Raw genomic sequence first — 18,523 nt, 5'->3', positions numbered from 1 at the left:
AGTTACTAAGCAGCATAAACCAGCATTTGCACAAGTGTCTTAGGGCGGCTGGCACAGAGCAGGAAATACCAGTGTTAGCAAGTATTAGGGCAAGTGTAGCGACCAATCAGGATCACGCAGCATGTGAGTAATGGGAAGGCGTGACTCCCGAACATGGTCTATCAGCATCAGACGGAGGGCATTGAAACTCCCATTTATCACACGTGAACACAAAATGATACACTGCAAAATCATTTTGTATGTCATGTGATTCTTTAATAACCAATACTAAAATTATACATTTTACTATTTAAAGAACGATCAACATAAGAACCCAATCATTCAACAGTCTGAAAAGTAATGTTCAGGTGACATTATAAAAACAGGTTTCATCCAATTCCAACAGAAAATAGCTATTAAACATGAAACATCTTTACAAAACTGATGTTTGGGAAGTGGGGGGGGGGGGGGGTCAGCAAGGGTGGGGCGGGTGTCGGGGAGGATACGATAGTCCCCCTATACACACAGTAACACCTGCCTCGTCTGCCATGCTAAAATAAGGGGGCACTGTGTCAGAGTATGTGCAACACCATCTCAAAGATCTACTAAAGTGGAACCTCGCCAGGCACTCGGGTGAAAAAATAAGATCTTCTTAAGGGTTATAAAGTGCTCAAACTCTGTGCATTATGCCTTTGAGGAGTCCGCTCTGTGGTTTGTCCTTCAGATGTCTCCTCTGCATGGTTAACTTATTACACACCCACCTCTGTATGGTGTACCTTTTGCATGCCCCTCCACATGGTCTGTCATTCTCATCTCTCCCCTTTCCATGCAATGTGTAGACTCTCCTGGTCACATTTCACCCTGCTTACAAGAGTTAAAGGCCGCCGTGTGTTCAGACCAGAAGCACACTCCAACGTATATGACTAAGAAACACACAGGCATCTATGTGAAGTCATGACACTGGTCACAGTGTCAGGACAGACCTAGGTCATAAACATATGTGAAAAAAATCAAAAGTCTCAAGATTCCCCAAACGTCAGGTCGCACAGGTCTATGGACAAAGGGGGAAAGGGATCTTCTCTGGCTTGGGACATTTCTTGTAGACAATAAGCCCACTGTTGGGCGGCTGCAAAATATTTAATGCCATGAGCTTTGTCCGATTAGGGGAGTGCTTCTATGGGGGTTTGTAAAGCATGTAATGCCCTGGACTTTGCCAAGCAATGTCCACCACTTCAGTGGAGCCTCTGTAAAGCATTTAATGCCCAGAATAGTTCCTGACAAAGGACGATAGTGCCACAACACTGTGCTTTGGCTGAACATAATCTTTATCGTGCCACTCTAGCCCTCAATCTAATCCTAAAACAAATAAAGTGCTGCCCGCCTAGACATGCAAACATTGACCAAGTTGGAATGGCACAAACCCAAAGTAGTCAAAAATGACATCCGCACGCAGGAAGACATATAGATAACTGCTTGGACAGAGGGCCACGATGATACATGGACAGATGACAGCCCTGAAATCCCAGCACTGTCGGAGGAGGCCACCGCAATGCGTCAGCAAATCCTGATGCTGCATATCTCCCGGTATAGTCAGCCACAGTTAGAACTTGCCTTCCTTTGGGAAAAAGTGTGCGAGGTTACAGATGTGATTTCACCATCTAGCCTAGTCCCTTTGACATTTGGCAGAGGAGAATTTTAAGCACAAATTACTTGCTGCCCAGGGATACCACCACCTCACCCTTTCAGAGCCGGATTATGGTCGGCAGCCACTCATGGTGTCCGAAGACAAAACAGTGCACAGGACAGCATTTTCAAAATAGATAAATGCAATTTAAGAATCATCCCAGAGTGGGGCGCGTTGGGGTCATAAATACATCCAAAGCAAGCCAGGGGGTCTCAGTTCACCTTACTGACAAGGTATTTAATCACTGTGCACCGGAGACAAGCTGCAGTCATTCCATGTTCACCTGACAGCAAGTCAGGAATCTTGTCATTCTGGGCAAAGCATGTCACTCTTGCTGTCTTCTCCATCTCTGCAACTCAAAGGAGTTCCAGACAGCACGTCTCTCTGCCCACTGCAGTGAGGTCCAGACGCAAGAAGCCATGCACGCGGCCATGGTCTTTAGACAACTCGTCCCTCTTTAACCTGCACTGAGCCACAGACTTCGAGTAGCTTTGTACCCTGCAGTGAGTTCAACCCAATCCGTCCTTACCTTTCAGTGCGGCCCCCAGATGGCCAGCATCTCTGCACTCTGCAGGGATTTCCAGCCATTCCGTCCTTACCTCTCCGAGTCACCAGGTATCCAGTATCTTTATACTGTGTTTAGACAGAGGGTCTTCTGCAGTCTATAGTCCGGCCTTACTGGTGTCCTCATCCAGTGAACGCCAGACATGAAGTTTCTTGGCCGCCTCTACTGAGCTCCACACAGCCAGTCCTTCAGCAGCCTGCCGTGTGTACCAAAAAGCAGGACCTTCAGCATCTGCCGTGAAGCCAGGCAGCAAGTAGCCCTGTTCCCTACAACCTGCCCTTCTATACAGTCAGTCAGTTACCTCTGCAAACCCCAAACAGCAGAGAACAATCTGAGACATGATGTCTCTCTACAGCCAACTGCCTGGACTAGAAGTTGTAAACAAAAAATGTTTGCAACACAAAGATCCTACAGGAAAAGGCTAGCGGGGGGGGGGGGGGGGGGGGGAAGTACTGGTGGAGGATTATCCATTATTAAGTGGACAAAGCTTCCATCCTCTCCATCATGATGAGAGGATTTGTGCATTGGGACACAACAGCCAATTTAATCAAACAAACTTGGGACGGGGTAATGGAGCCCATGTCATTAAAAATATATATTTTAAAACGTAGAGGAACTAACCAATATTATTTCTTCGTAGCAACCTGTCCACAGCTTCAGTATGGTCATAGAATAATTATTAACACGCTTATGATAACTTCATTAAAACCCATGTGCTATAATTCTGCTTCACTATGTGTTCACCCCTCCAAAGCTAGCCACATCTGTGGAAATGTGCATAAGCCACTAATGCACAAGAGCTGAAATATAAGATATCAGTCTTACTACTGTAATCCACCGAGCTGTGAAGTGCACCAACCCATATCAAGAAATCCGCATTATACAAAAAAATGGTTCAATTAAACCTAGGACCCTGGCAGGATGACACTACTAAAACACTACAGGAGAGGGAGCATTAGAGACGACTACTTTTAACTGTGGCAGGTTCTTCAATAAATGCCTTCTACAGACAAATTGTTGGTAACTGCTACAGACAATCCTCCAGAAAACAAAAAATATCCACCCCATACAGCAAGCATGATGCAACACTAAATTCTGACCCATGACTTCATGTGTAGAAACTTGCTGTAAAGAAATAAAAAACAGCACGGTTGGGAAAAGTCAAAGCAAAAAACATAGAAGAACAAAAACGCTGGTTGCAGAAAATGAGAATACAGATTCTGTGGGGTGGTAAGTAAAATTATTCAATTACTCGCTCCAGGCTCCTTTAAATAGAAGAGATAGGAAAAAATCGTGTTTGATACCGGGGTCTTCATAACAATGTCTTGGGCAAGACTCCCTTCACTTGCACTTCACCAGAAATGGTTTAAAGGAAATCCAATTTCTGATTGTACACTGAGGCCTGGAAACTACCTTTTTGGAGAAATACAGGACTTAAGAAGGAGACGATCAGGATAGGCAGACCCGGTCAATAAAGGGGGCTGCCCTGGGCTGTGCACTGGACATGCAGCACCTCTACATGGGTGAAGGAAGTAAAGCAGCGGAGTACAGCCAGTTCCTACACATATAATATATGGCTCTACCATTTGTCTCCCATCAATCGTAGCACTCACGGAATGTCTCTAGGATTTATTGAATGCTGCCAGTACTGCCCAGATCATCTCCAAAGCATTAGCCTTGCTCCCTTCCACATCCGGGTCAAGGTCCAGGAGGTCTTTGGACCTGTTCATGGCGATGTCGTATTTCTCATCAGAAAGTGAGCTGAAGACATTCTCTAGGACATCAGACGAGTGAGCCAGGACCAACAGTGCCAGAGTCCGACGGTCCATGCGATGCGGGTCATTGACCCATTTATCCAGGACACTCTCTTGCAGCTTCTTGACCAACCGTTGCTTTTCTGTAGTGTTGGTGACTGGGTGGGTAGTCATGTCGAAGAGCAGGAAGTTCTGCTTCTCAGTTGTGAGTATCCCCTTCTCCACCAGGTTCTTGGCAATACGCTCCCGCACATTGCGGAGCTGGTACTGAAGCTTGAAGGGGTTCCACGTCTCACCTGTGGGATGTTAGAGACATTGCATTAGATATATCTGTGCACAGAGTCCTTCATACTACCAAATGACCAGTACCAGCATGCTTTGCATCAAAACACTGGCTATATTAACAAAGAAATTACAGTGTACACTATATATACGGAAAACAAGTACTATGTGAAAACAAGTAAATACCAGAATTATATCTTTAAGTCGCATCTCTAAGGCATCTGTCTGCGGTTACAGAGGATGACTGAAAATTCAGCCTTACTAGCAGCAGACATGTGCCTTAAAGACGAATTTAAATTTGAGTGGAGGTAGCGCGTCTGTTTAAGTTCAACTCAGGCCTAGTCGCCATGCTTCGGGACAAAGTTACTCCATATTTAAGTAGCAGCAAGGCCATGACCGAGAAAAGTCAGAAAACAGTATGCAGTGTCATAATGCTGATGTCTGACGCATGGGGTATTTCAGCCTTACTACCTTCATATCATCCAGCTAACTGGACGGGCATTTCATAGTAATAATAAATAAAAAGAGTTTGAACACCAAAACTTGGTGGAGTACTCTCCGTGTATAAGCTACAAATGGATGGGGTGTTTCTTTTGGATAAGAGAATCAAAAAAGACTACCATACTGGGATACTGTTTCGCAGACCATCATACATTACGGGCGACTACACTCTCAGTCAGGGTGTTTGGAATACGAGAATGGAATAAACAAGACTACCCTACTGGGATACTGTTACCCAGACAATTATATGATTACAGAAACAGGAGGTTGTGGACGATTGGTAATTTTGCCTCTTTTGAAATTTGCAGCACAGCTATTTTAACGCAGCCCTGAGGAAGTTGACGGGCCTATTCGCCATACAGATAAACATGTGTTGGCTGTTTGCGCGTGGATGTTTGTACCTTGTATCAACATATCCTGGACTACCGAATGTTTATGAAATAAGAATACCTAAAGAATAAAGAATGTCTCGACTATGGACACTTTGGAAATTGATGGTTGAGTTCTTAGGACTTTATGTTGTTTATAATTACATCTACACCGTATCGGTTTACGTGTGTTGAGGTTGTATGGTAGCCAACCTGTAGCACCATTCTAATAATCAAGTAGCATATTACTTGATCCCGAATATCCAGTTAGCGCCATTCATGAACCTGGCTACCTGCCTTCTTTGAGTACCACTAGAATAGTAATTGGATGTCTGATTCTACCCCCCCGCTACCTGCACACCGTGGTGTGAAAATCTGGCAGCGTGGAATAATACTTGACATGAAAAGGCAGTAGCCTTTCAAACATTCCATCAGCATGAGTCGCTGAATCTCTGCTCACCCTTCTGGTAACGGTCCGGGTGTTGGCGAAATCTCAGTGGGCAGGCCACCATGTCCTGACGGGATTTCATCTGGATCATTTTTATCATGGATGAGGCTTGTGGAGGGGGGTGGAGACACTGGCATTGACGGGGAAACCCCCTCACAGGGTATTATTACCCAGGATGCAGATTCACAAATATAAGACCAGAAATATGGGAGTGCTGTGAAAAGTAGCCCTGATATGCTGGGATAGATGCACAAAGCAAGGGGTAGGGATGCCCCTCTATGCACCTGACCTACGAATCACAGGACTGCCTCAGATAGGTGACGGTTCCCCCTTCACGCAAGGCCAGTTGAGAGAATGGATGGAGGCGGGAGTGGCCACAGTCAGGGGCGGTTATCGGCATGGAGAAAGATGAATTTGGCCCCGACACACTAAAGATGGGAGGATCTGGTTGGTAGATCCTTGACTGATGGCAATTTTGCCCACATGATTTGGTCTATTGGGACTATTGCCAAGGTCTAAAGCAAAAAAAATGGGCACAGGTTCAATGATCTAGCCTTGCTTCTAGCCAAAAGGCAAATTGCCCTCAGATTGCAATCGAAAGCGGGCCCTAAGAGTGTCTGACTGGGAGAATAATGTTTCGATTAGGGCCAGAGCTGAGGAAAGAGAGCTTACTCATGAGGACAGACTAACCAAAAGGCGTAAACCCCCAGCTGAACATTGGGCTGAAGTAATGAGGGCCTGGGAAACCTGAGGACCCAAGGAAGATGAGAACCCGATTGTGGATCCCCTGTCCGCAGTAGATGATGGGTCCATCACCAGCCACATCCCATTTCAATAGGCCACAATGGGCATACTGCAATAAGGGCTAGTGTACACAGGTGGCGGAGGTATCTGCGGTGAGCCCTCCCTCTCTCCCCCCACCCTTGTTCCCCCTTTAGGGGGAAAAAAGACGGGACGCAAGAATAAAATAGGTATATGAGGAAGTGAGCGTTGATCCCAGGAAAAACAAGCTGTTATTGGTTTATAAGTTTATGACAAACAGAAAATGCTAGATGTAAGAGGATATTAGCAAACCCAACATACTCGCCACATGGACCAGTACTATACCAGGAGCATGCTTAGAGTCTATAAGGAATAAGCTTACCCCAGAATGAAGCAATAAGGACTGTATATGGAAGCAAACCAAACTTTTCGTCTTTTATTATTATTATTATTATTTTTTTATTTGTATGGCGCACAAATCATCCCCAAGGGGATCTCTCGGCACCTGGGAGACGGGCTTCTGCAAGCAGAGCGAATCAGTTGAATAGCCAGGTTTTTAAGTGCTTCTTAAAAATAGTCAGCGAGGGGCAGGAACGCAGCTCTAGAGACAGCGCATTCCAGTGTTTGGGAGCCAGTTAGGAAAAGGCACGTCCCCCATCTTCAATTTTTTAATTCTCGGTACTTGGAGAAGCTTTAGGCTACTAGACCTTAAGAGTCGCGTTGGAGTATACCATTCCAACTTCTTCGAGAGGTAGTTAGGTCCCTGTCCAGAAAGGGCTTTAAAGACTAGGCACAGAAGTATGAAGCGTGCCCTCTTTCTTATGGGTAGCCAATGTAGATCTCGTAGTAGTGGCGAGGATGACGTACGCGGGGGTTTGTTTAAGGCTAGGCGGGCAGCCGTGTTTTGAACGACTTGTAGCCTAGAAAGCAGGTCTTCTCTTGACCCCACTATGAGAGCATTCCCATAATCCAGTCTGCTGACTAGCAGTACCTGGATCAGAGCCCTTCTCGCGGAGAGCGGAATCCATGGGAAGACATTCCTTAACATGCGTATTAGTCCAAAACATTTACTCGAAAGGGTTTTAACCTGTTCTTCCATGGATAAATTATTATCCATTAAGATGCCCAGGTTTTTTACCCATTTTTTGGGGAGGGGAGATGAACCTAATTCCTCCAGTCACCACTCATCTGTCCATATATCCGCTGCTTTACCAAACAAGAAGATCTCCGATTTGTTGGAATTAAGCTGCAGATAGTTGTTTTTCATCCATGTGGATATTTTCATCATACCGCTCTTAAAATCTGTCTCTGGTCACCGTGGGGTCCTTCTCTATGGGGATTATCACCTGAGTGTCATCTGCATAGGAGATAGTTTGGAACCCACAAGATTTTATCATGGTGGCCAGTGACAACACCTAGATGTTGAACAGGGTGGGGCTTAAAATAGAGCCCTGAGGAACCCCCTTGTCCACAACCGAGGTCTGCGAGACAAATGAGTCCAGTTGAACACATTGCGATCTGTCCGATAGGAAACTTTCCAGCCACTCTAATGCCCTTCCAATGACACCAATCTCTCGCAGTCTATCCAATAGAATTCTGTGAGAGATGGTGTCAAAGCTGCTGACAGATCAAGACGGACCAGCACCACCGGTGTCCCGTCGTCCAGCAGCAGCCTGATGGTATCAGTTACCTCTACCAGAGCGGACTCTGTGCTGTAACCAGCACGGAAACCCGACTGCGAGGGATCCAGAAGGTCATGCTGCTCCAGATGATCTGAAAGTTGGCAATTGATCAGCGTTTCCGTTATTTTAGAGCAGCCCGGAAGAAGAGAGATCGGTCTATAATTCTGTAGATCGGCACAGTCTGCAGATGGTTTCTTGGGCAAGGGTTTAATAAAAGCCTTCTTCCACCTAGCCGGAAAAGAGGAAGTGGCTAAGGACAAGTTGCATATTTCCGTAATGGGATCAGCTAGTTCCATTGCTAACTCAGATAACACATACGGAGGGGCTATATCAGACGGGGAGCCTGACTTAATAGCTTTCAGGAATGGTAGCACCTGCTGCCTGGTGATTGATGCAAAAGTCTCCAGCTTCACTAGGGAGGGATTTACTGTAATTGAAGTTCTTTCCCAGTTGGCTGATCCCTGCTCAAAAGAGTCATATATGTTATCTATTTTATTTTTAAAATGCATGGCTAGATTATCGCAAAATTCCTGAGTGGAGGGGCAGGTAGGAGCTGCTACTCTGGGGGTCGTAAATTCTTTAAGAATTTTGTTCTCCTGCTTTCCTTTCTGTATGCGGAACAGATATAATGTACAAATAATTAATACAAATGGTCTGGAACTAGTATTGTAAGAGGTTAATCAACTAAAAATACGAATAAAAACGATATTTAAAAAAATGGATGGGGCTTGTGGTCAGTCGGCATTACGGGGCCTCGTGTTTTTGCAGGAAGCACCTCGTTTGAAACATCTCGGAATTTGGGGTACAGTAAGGAAACGCTGAAATGGAGGGTATGGCAATAAGAGTAGTTATAAGGAACAGTCATTGTGACCCTTATAAAGTACACAGGGGACTTCGGCTCAAAGTGATGACTGTTACTAAGCAGCTAAGACTTCAGCAATGTGACTGTTACTGGGGTTCTGGTGAGTTGTTGGTCAATTGAATTAATACACTGTAGATCAAGAACTAATATTGTATATAACCAACTTTTCTTTCTGCATCATGGAGTCATCTTTGAGATCCCAACTTGCAATAGATTGGAAAGATTATCCTTTAGATAGAGCAACACAAATCCAGGATGAAAAAAAAAAAGAAATCTTTCAGATAAACAAGTGAAACAGAGGCTTAACTAATCTATCACAGCATGGGGTATTAGCATGTTTTTCAAATACCTGCCTATATAAAACTTCAGCACTCAAATAATCAAAGGAGTGAGCAGACCTTTCTGCATGAGATATGGGGTTCCTAAAGAAAACAAGTAAATCCAGATTGATGTATCTGGAAACTGGATACAAGTTTCAATAAGATAAACAAATGTGTTCACATAACTATATTTGTTGAAAACCCTATAAGACTCAACAAGAGAAGCCTACTCACTCTTCAAGCTGAAGTAATGGTCATTAAAAACATCTACTGTACTGGTGAAAGCTGCAATGATGCCTTGTGCATTGGCTCCATTGAGCAGCCATCAATTTAAATAAAACCAGATTGACAGTATTTCACTTCTAATAGATATACAGGATATGTTGAAAATGAAGTGTTAACCGAGCTGCCACACGCAGACAGGAAATAGTCTACGTTTAGGATTATAGTAGAAAGTTCCTAAGATGCTGAAATTTACTGACCTTCAAGCAAAGCATCACTGGGTCTTTAAGACAGCTGAATAGCAACCACAGTAGCCCATCTTGGGTTATTTTATTAATGATGAACAAGTTACTTACCTTCAGTAATGCCTTATCTGGTAGAGACTATCTAGCCGCAGATTCCATACCTTAGAATATTCCCCAGGCGTCTGACTGGATCTGTTAATTGTCAAGCAGTACATCTGCGCACCGGTGGGTGGCGCCATTCGGCTTTGCATCAGGTGCTTAAATAGGCGTCACCCTAGCGTGCTTACCCCAGTTTGTTTTCACAACTTTCCATGCCAGAAGTGCAGAGCCACGAACAATGCGGACATACTTCTGTGTATTACTAAGGCCTGTAGCAGGATGACCATAATGACTCAGCTCGCAGAGCAGGGAGGATCGGTAAGGAATCTGTGGCTATATAGTCTCTACCAGATAAGGCGTTACTGAAGGCAATTAACTTTCTCATCTGTTAGAGACTTCTAGCCGCAGATTCATTACCTTAGAATAGATACCCAAGCAATACCACCCAGTAAGTGGGTCTGTGAACAGGTTAGACCAAAAAGTCCTGATGAACGAACGGGCAAAGTGCCCCTCACAACGGACCTGACCATCCGGGCAGTAGTGCTTGGTGAACGTGTGCAAGGATGCCCACACTGCTGCTTGGTGTGAGAAGTTGGCCTGGTATATGCTGTCCACTAATTAAAGTGGGCACCTTGTACCAGTCCAAACAACCCTTATTGATGATTAGGTTAAAGACAGCCTTTATTGAAAGCTATCCTAGTGGTAGCTATAGAGAGCAGCCTTCAGGCTAAGTCTCAAAGGAATGTAAAGCAGCTTGGTTTACCAGATTATAACCTCCTGAATGGTCAAATGAAAGGAGAACCACACAAGATATATCTATATATATCTATCTATCCATCTATCTATCTATATCTAGCTCTATATCTCTCTCTCTATATATATATATATATATATATATATATATATTCACTTAAAAAACCATAGGTTTCACACAAGTTATAGTTAGCTGTACATTTCACTGGTAAAAAACCAATGAAATTCCACGTTATAGTTAGATCAGGTAACTATAACTTGCGCGCCCACAATAAACTGCTGATGACGTCACATATTACATCACTTATGACATGGTCAGTGACATCACTCATGACATCAATGATGACATCTGAAATGACACATTGTGCATTGCGGTCGCGCAAGTTATAGTTACCTGATCTAACTAGAACGTGGAATTTCATTGGTTTTTTAAGAGTGAAATGTACAGCTAACTATAACTTGTGTGAAACCTATGGTTTTTTAAGTGAATTTGCAAGGTTTTTTAAATGCTAATTCCTAACTATAACGTGTGTGAAACCTATGGTTTTTTCAGTGAATTTGTACGGTTTTTTAAATGCTAAGTTATGTATTTATTTTTAATTTTTGCGTGCAATTGTTTTTTTCTCCCTTGGGGGTCCTTAGATTTATATATTAAATGTGATTGTTAATTCTTTTATTTTTTTTTTATTTTTTTTTTACCGTACGCGTACGGTAAGCTTACCGTACGCGCACTCCGCGATTTTTTTTTAAAATTATTAAATTTATTTTTCATACTTTTTGGTCCTTCGTGAACCCCCTGACGAACGCTAGGGGGTCTGCAACTCTTCGTTGCCCCCTTTTCATGTTATCAACCTTTGTTTTTCAGTGCGAGAGACAGAAAATGGCGGCCGATACTTTCTGATTTCGACCGATTCGAATGTTTACAGCAATGTAACCACCAATCAGAATTGAGCTCGCGCACGGCACCGTACGCGTACGGTAAGCTTACCGTAAGCGCACGGAGCGCGCTTACAGATATATATATTGATTTAAATGCTATTTTCTCAGGACCTACTGAACAGATTTACACCAGACCTGCAAAAGGCACATCCCTGACCTGAGGACTACCTCTCTGCCCAATTTCAAGTAATTCTGTTCAGCCGTTCGGGCTGTAGCTCGGACTAAACGTCCTATGGGAAAATGCATGGGGAAAACGCGTTTTGGGACCCCCCTTTTTTCTCAGCCCCCGCTTGACGAATCCCCCCCGAGACTTTCAGGGTAGGAGCGGAGCGTAGCGCCCCATTAGTTTTGAAAAATTCGCGAGGATTCGTCAACCAGCGCCAAAGTTATTCCAAATAGAATGTTGCGGATTTCCTATGGAAACACGGTCCTAACTATAACTATCTACTGGCGACCGCCAGTAGATTATATATATATATATATATATTTATTACTAAACACTCTCTACTAACCTCTTTATGAGATTAGAGCGCAAGGCACACAATATTTATACACTAGAACGACAGTAAATAGCACAATACACAGTGGGCCCCAGGGGGAGACCAAACCATATATTAAGAAAGTGGTATAACAACCACGACTTGACTAGACACAGTGCCTAGAGCACGTAGAATCGATGGGACCCCGAAGGAACCACCCAAGGTAGTGACACAGGGGACCCACAGGGGACGCGTGCAGTGTGAGAACACAGCCGCTAGCTCTGTACAATCCTATGGGAAAGTCGTGGTTGGAATTTTAAAGCTTAAGGACACTTAGGAGAGAACTTTGAGCAAACCCTTTCAAACTTAGAAGGTTCTAAGGCCAGCACCCACGTGAGCACCGGAGTACTCGTGTTACCTCACCCAGGGAAGCCGGGTGCATAGGTGTCAAATGGTGTTGGGAATCTTCGTTGTTCTCAATGGCGTGATGCTGCAAAGTGCTGCTGCTGTGAAGCAGAAAAGTGTCTGGTGTGATCCAAGCCTGGATCGGAGCGGAGAAGAACCTGAAAGCAGAGGGGACAGTGTGGGTAACTTGCCAGTGACCAGGGGCACGATAGACGAATGCCCACCGATGTCGGGTGATTCAGGTGCGAAGCTTGACTCTGCAGCCACGGGGACCAGGAGACGTCGACGACAACCAAAGTCCACAGGCGAGCTGTCCCACGAAGGATGTTGAGTGCTGGGGGGTCAGTGTCTGGGTTGGAGACCAACAAGCCTTGGCAACTGCAACCAACACGGTTAGAGTAAAGATGCTTCAGTGGGGACCAGCAAGGTCCTGGGGACTCCCCAAGCGATGGAGAGTCAGGGCACTCCTGGAGCAACCAGGTAAGCCCATTGAAAGTTAAGGTACCCTTCTCAGGGATCCACAAGTCGACAGACAAGGGATCGCGAAGGGACCTCGAGAGGAATCACTAAATACCAGCCCATGGGACACTTGTGGAGTGTAGGCCACTAATCTTCGGTGGAATCACTGCTCGGGGTCTGGACTACAAGTAGCCCAAAGCACAGCCTCAGGGATCGACAAAAAGCACATGCTGCTGCAAATGTGCACGGTATCCAGGGGTTCGGGTTGCACGGTCCCCACGAGGGCTTCGGATCTCAGGTTTGCGGAGAGCACGGATTGGCCTTGAGGAAGTTTGGAAACCCACCTCCTTTGTTGCAATATCTTTGGAGTCCTTCAGGAGCTGCGTAGTTGCAAACCGGACAGATGCGTCTTTGGTGCCTGCCTTGCAGGAGAGTAACTCCTTTACTCCAAGGGAGATTCTTCGGTCATCCAACGTCGTGTAGATAGTTGAAGTTCTGGGATTCTTTATCAGAGTTTCATCCAGGTAAATCTAAAGTCCTGTAGCCAGGGGTTCCTACTCTATACCCAAGGAAGGGGTGGGACAAACTCTGGGGACCCACCTATGGGAGGGTCAGGACAGAGGGGTGGCTACACCCATGTCCTTTGTCCAGTTTCGCCCCAGAGCAGGGGCTGATAGCCCCTGCACCATGTTTGAGCTGGACTATGCACAGGGACACCAAATGTGCCCCAGTGCAGACATCAAAGCACTTTTGGAGTGCACCCACCCAGTCCCAATACACTAAAGCCTGTCTGGGAGGTGGTCACACCTCCCTGTGACAGGAAACCTATTGTCCAGCTGTCCCCTGCCGGAATTTCGTCCAGCAGAGGGAGGGCAGACTTGTGTCTGTGGCTGGCAGCATCCATTTTGTGATGCCCAGTTTGAGAAACCTGGTACCGGGTGTACCGGTGTTTCGCATAAGTCCCTCTAGAAGGGTGGAATCATACCTCCCCCTCCAGTTAATGGTGTGGAGGTATGATTCCAATGGGTTTGACACCAAACACGACATGTTTCCATACAGCCGTTTTTAAAGTTAGCATTTACCGCGAGGTTATAATGCACTTAAGAGTATATGGTAGGCTGCATCACAAACAACCCAGGAATAGAGGTTACGAAAGCTGCAGAGGGGCTCTGCTCATGCATGCGCACCCTCTCACATAAAACCCAGCACCCTGCCTTCAGGATTGATAAGACCTGCCATAGGGGTGACTGATAGGTTTGTGTGTGCAGTGATATGGATAGATATAGTGAACCTATATCTAAGTAAGGGGTGCATACACCACCGTACACAGGCTGCTGTAGCAGACCTGTTGTGTCATTTCGAATAGTCTCCCAGGGGTGGCATAATGCATGCTGCAGCCCCTGAGAGGCCTCTGGGGTACCTATGCCCCAGGTACATAGTATACCATATACTAGGGACTTATAAGGGTACCCCAGAATCCAATTTGAAGTGTACCTAAAGTACATGCAATCAATTTAGAGAGAAAGCAGCTAGGCTGGGTCCCGATTAGCGGGATCCCAGCTAGACTAAGCCGAAAAACAGTGGAGCATCAACAAAAAGTGGGTGTAACTATAAGAAGCAGATCCTACTCTCCTACACCTGGCAGATGTCAATGACAGGGACTCTGCAAGGTAACACAGTGGCTACAGCCTTGGCTCTGGTAGAATAAGCATGCAAGCCCTGGGAGGGTTGCTTTTTGGCCAGTGCATAGCAAAACTTTATGCAGAGCACGATCCATCATGAGATGGTCTGTTTCTGCACTGCCTTCCCTTTCTCAGCTTCAACACAGCCGACAAAGAGTGGACTGTCCACCTGGAACTCTTGTATGCTCGATGAAGACCGACAATTCTTTTTGGTCCACATGTTGTAGTCTCTCCTCTTCTTTAGAAAGAGGAGGCAGGGCAAAGAGGTAGGGAAAGTGATGGTTTGGCCTACATGAAAGGGTGTCACAACCGTCAGTAAAGGAGGCAGAGGACCAAAGAACCAGCTTGTCTGGGTAAAAGGTGGTATAAGGAGGTTGTACAGAGAGGGCCTGCAGTTCGCGGATCCCCCACCTAAGCAGATGCTATGGTCACTAGAAAGGCAGTTTTAGTAGTCAGCAAGCGAAATGGGCAGTTATGAAACGGCTCAAGCAATTTGCTATTTAGATTATAGATAAATTATAGAGAACAAATAAAAACCTGTAATTGCACAAAGGGGATCAATATTTCTAGATTCACAACTTACCACAAGTTTGTCCCAGCTGCAGGTATATACTGTCTTGGTAGAGGGACACCTGACTGCCAGAACAGCACCACAAACTTCAGAGGAATGTTGAAAGCTGTCAATTGTTGCTGCTCGATCTCCATACATGAAGGTGGAGGGTGCACAGGTTTGGGTGCAGAACCCTCTCCTGTTACTGCGAAAGAGCCTCTTGAAGGGACAGCCTGATGGGAGGACCTATGCTCAGAAGCACGGGGTAGGATACCATACTCTCCGTGACAAATCCAGAGCCACAAGAATGACTTGGGCCTGGTCATTTATGATTTTCTTGAGTACTCTGGGAAGAAGTGGTATCGGTGGAAAAGTGTACAGGAGGCCAGAGTTCCACTCGAGATGAAAAACTTCTCTGAGAGAGAGCAGCCTTGAAAATTCCAGTGTGCACAACTGTAGACTCAGCAGTGATGAACAGATCTAACCAAGGTTCTCCTCGCTCTTGAAAGAGACACAGAACCACTTCTGGATGGAGACCCCATTCGTGATCTGCTAGGCATCGACAGATGAGTTTCCCCGTCACTCCGGAGGATAGGCCAGAAACTGCACTGTGACCAGAACTGCTCCAATGAAAGGAAGCATCTGAGAAGGAGTCAGGGCGACTTCGGCACTTGATAGTGAACCTCCGCGAATGCAGGAGGTCCCCCGTAGTCTAGAGGTGGGAGACAACTGCTTGGGGTAAGCCCGCCTTCAACAGCCAATTGTCGTGGTAGGGGAAGACTGGAACCCCTGACCTCCACAGAAGTGCTGCAATAATCGCCATCACTTTCATGAACACCCGAGGGGCTCTGGTGAGGCCGAAGGGGAGCACGGAAAACTGAAAACGCTCCTGGCCCACAGTGAACTGTAGGTAGCACAGGATGGGCAGACAGGATGGGGATGTGGGAATATGCATCCTGCAAGTCCAATGCTACCATACAGTTTTCAAGGTCCAGGGCAGACAGGAACTAAGCTAAGGTGAGCATTTTGATCTGCTCCTTTTTAAAGGAACAAGTTGAGAAGGTGCAGGTCTAGGATAGTCCTCCATCCGTTGGGACACCAGAAAGTAGCAGGAATAGCAGCCATGACCTACTTCTGATGCCAGCGCTCTCTCAATGGCTTCTTTGGCCAAAAGAGCCAATGCTTCCTGACAGAGCGAGGAGAGATGGTCCTCCATCAGCGGGTCATAAGTAGGTGGCATGGGTGGAGGGGTTTCCATGAAAGGGAGGGAGTAGCCCTTCTGGATGATTTGCAAAACCCACTAGTCTAAGGCTGCCAGGTGAGGTGGACTTACCCAGACCTCTGGATGGTGGTCCCACGTGATCTGTGGGAACCACGTGCACGGCCACAATAGGGCTGGGCACCCTGGTGGCTGGGCAGGATGGGAGGCTGTTGGTAGCCCCTACCATAGCCACGGAAGGGCTGAAGGGCATACTGGGGTTGGCGAGAGGCCAAGGATAAGCCTAAGGACCTGGCAGCAGCTCTGCTATTATTAAAGTGCTCAAGCGCAGAGTCTGCCATCTCACCAGAAAACATCAAAGGACATGTATACATGTGAAGCTTGGAAATCACCTGAGATGGCATCTCAGTACCATGGACTATAAAATCGCTATGCTCAGTGAGTCGGTCACGTCGAGCCCACATCAAATGGTGAACTCTGCAGCATTTTGCCGATCAGCAATTGCTTGAGAGAGTACAACACGGGCCTCCTCAGAGCCCAAGGGCAGCACTTGCCCAACCAAATCTCATACAGTGTGTTGGTATCAGCCCAAAAGGCGCATGGTGTTCACCGACCACAGTGCTAGGATGGTGGAAGAGAAAATCCTCTTACCAAAGGTTTCCAGCATTTTGGATTCCCTATCTGGTGGAGTGGTTAGGAACACGCCAGGATAGATCATGGAAGTGGAAGCTTGGACCACCAGGCTCTCCGCGGTGGGGTGCTAGGTGAGGCAACTGGGGTCACCAGGAGTGGGACGATGGTGGCAGGCAATTGTCCTGTGCACAAGAGCCCCTGTGCAGGGCTTGGACCAGACCCCAAGGAGGACATCTGTTAAGGCTTCAATGAATGGGAGTAAGTGTTCTGAGGGGACAACTCCCAGCTGAAGCACCTCTGTCAAGATGTTAGTCTTGACTGCCACTGTGGGAAGCTGAAGGTCCAGGACCTCAACTGCCTTCTGTACCACCACTGCAAATGAAGCACCCTCCTCCAGAGCCACGGTAGAGGGAAAGATCAGACAGTGTCTGGTGAAGTGTTCAACACTGGCATTTGCCATTTTCCCAGATCAGTTGTCCTCTGTATCATCCAGGGGGTGATGGTACCCATAAAGGTCCTCTGACCCCTTCCAATTGTCACACTCTCTCCAGACCCATCAAAAGAAAAAGGCACTGGTTTCGACTCGGAATGCATGGTACCTGTTGGTGCGTTGTCTGCAACGTGCATCCGGTTCCTTGTCGAAGTCAGATATAAATATGGGGCCAGTGTCACCACGGAGCACCTGAAACGATGGCACTGGGAAATGTCCCGGTCTTGCGGGAACGGTGCTGCTCCGAATCCAGCATTGGATCCAAGGGTCCCGGCTGGCACTGCGGGCGGACCCGCCAGCAGAAAACCAGTAGAGGCCGCTCCTGAATCTGTGGGGCCTGAAGGCACTCCAGAGGGGTCGAGCAGCACAAATATAGGGTGCAAAGCCTCTTAAAACTCCATGATTTGGGCGGGCGTCGCTTCAGCTCTGGGAGGCGAGTAGTCAGGCCTAGAATGCCGACGCTCTTGCGCCAGGTCCGATGTCTTGGACCGGCACACAGAAGTCAAAGAGTGCTTGGTCTTCTTATTATGTGACTTACCTAATGACCTGGATCAAGATGACGACTGTCAGGAGTGGCTCTGTGAGCGGTGCTGGGACTTTCTGCGTGAAAAAGACTGGTGGTAGATTTTTCTGGATCTGCTCTGAGTGGCCTTGAAAGAAAAGAACTGACATTAGTGCACTGAGGTGGCACCTATAGAGGCACCGCACACATCACATCCAGCACGGCCAATGTGGAACTGAATGACGCCACCTACTGGGGCGCATAGGTACTGCTCTAAAACTTTAGGATCCAGTGTGACGCATGGGGAATATTCTATCTTGAGAAATCTGCACCTAGAAGTCTCTATCCGATGTAATCTTTAGCTGCAACCAGTAATGTAATCAAGTGGTTGCAATTCTCTTACCTGTTAGCAGCTCTATCCAGCTCTGCACAGTCTCTGCGGGATCCGTTGCCTTCATGTGTTTGAGGGTCTCGTCCAATAAAACGTCACCAGTTGGAGTGTCTGACTTTACCAGCACCTGGATAAAGACCACAATTAAGTTAACAAAGATACTGTGCGACAATGATTATACTTAAGCAAAAGTATCTTGCATCAAGACCATAGGAATGAAGGAAATATTTATTACTTCACTGGCCTGA

At 46.5% G+C, this 18,523-nt stretch overlaps 1 protein-coding gene across 1 annotated transcript in view; it reads right to left on the bottom strand.

Annotated features, from left to right (window-relative positions):
• Positions 1-233: 233 nt before the first annotated feature.
• Positions 234-18,523, bottom strand: part of GOLPH3L (golgi phosphoprotein 3 like) — a 111,213-nt gene continuing 92,923 nt past the window's right edge. Inside the window, exons 4-5 of the mRNA XM_085639251.1 lie at positions 18,288-18,402; positions 234-4,278 (exon numbers count right to left, since the gene is read on the bottom strand). Coding sequence (XP_085495377.1) covers positions 3,851-4,278; positions 18,288-18,402 — 543 coding nt within the window. The 3' untranslated portion in view covers positions 234-3,850. The remainder of the gene's footprint in view (positions 4,279-18,287; positions 18,403-18,523) is intronic.

The sequence above is a fragment of the Triturus cristatus genome, chromosome 12 (genome assembly GCF_964204655.1).
Source record: "Triturus cristatus chromosome 12, aTriCri1.1, whole genome shotgun sequence".
NCBI lineage: Eukaryota > Metazoa > Chordata > Amphibia > Caudata > Salamandridae > Triturus > Triturus cristatus.
This window is presented reverse-complemented; position numbering and strand designations above follow the sequence as displayed.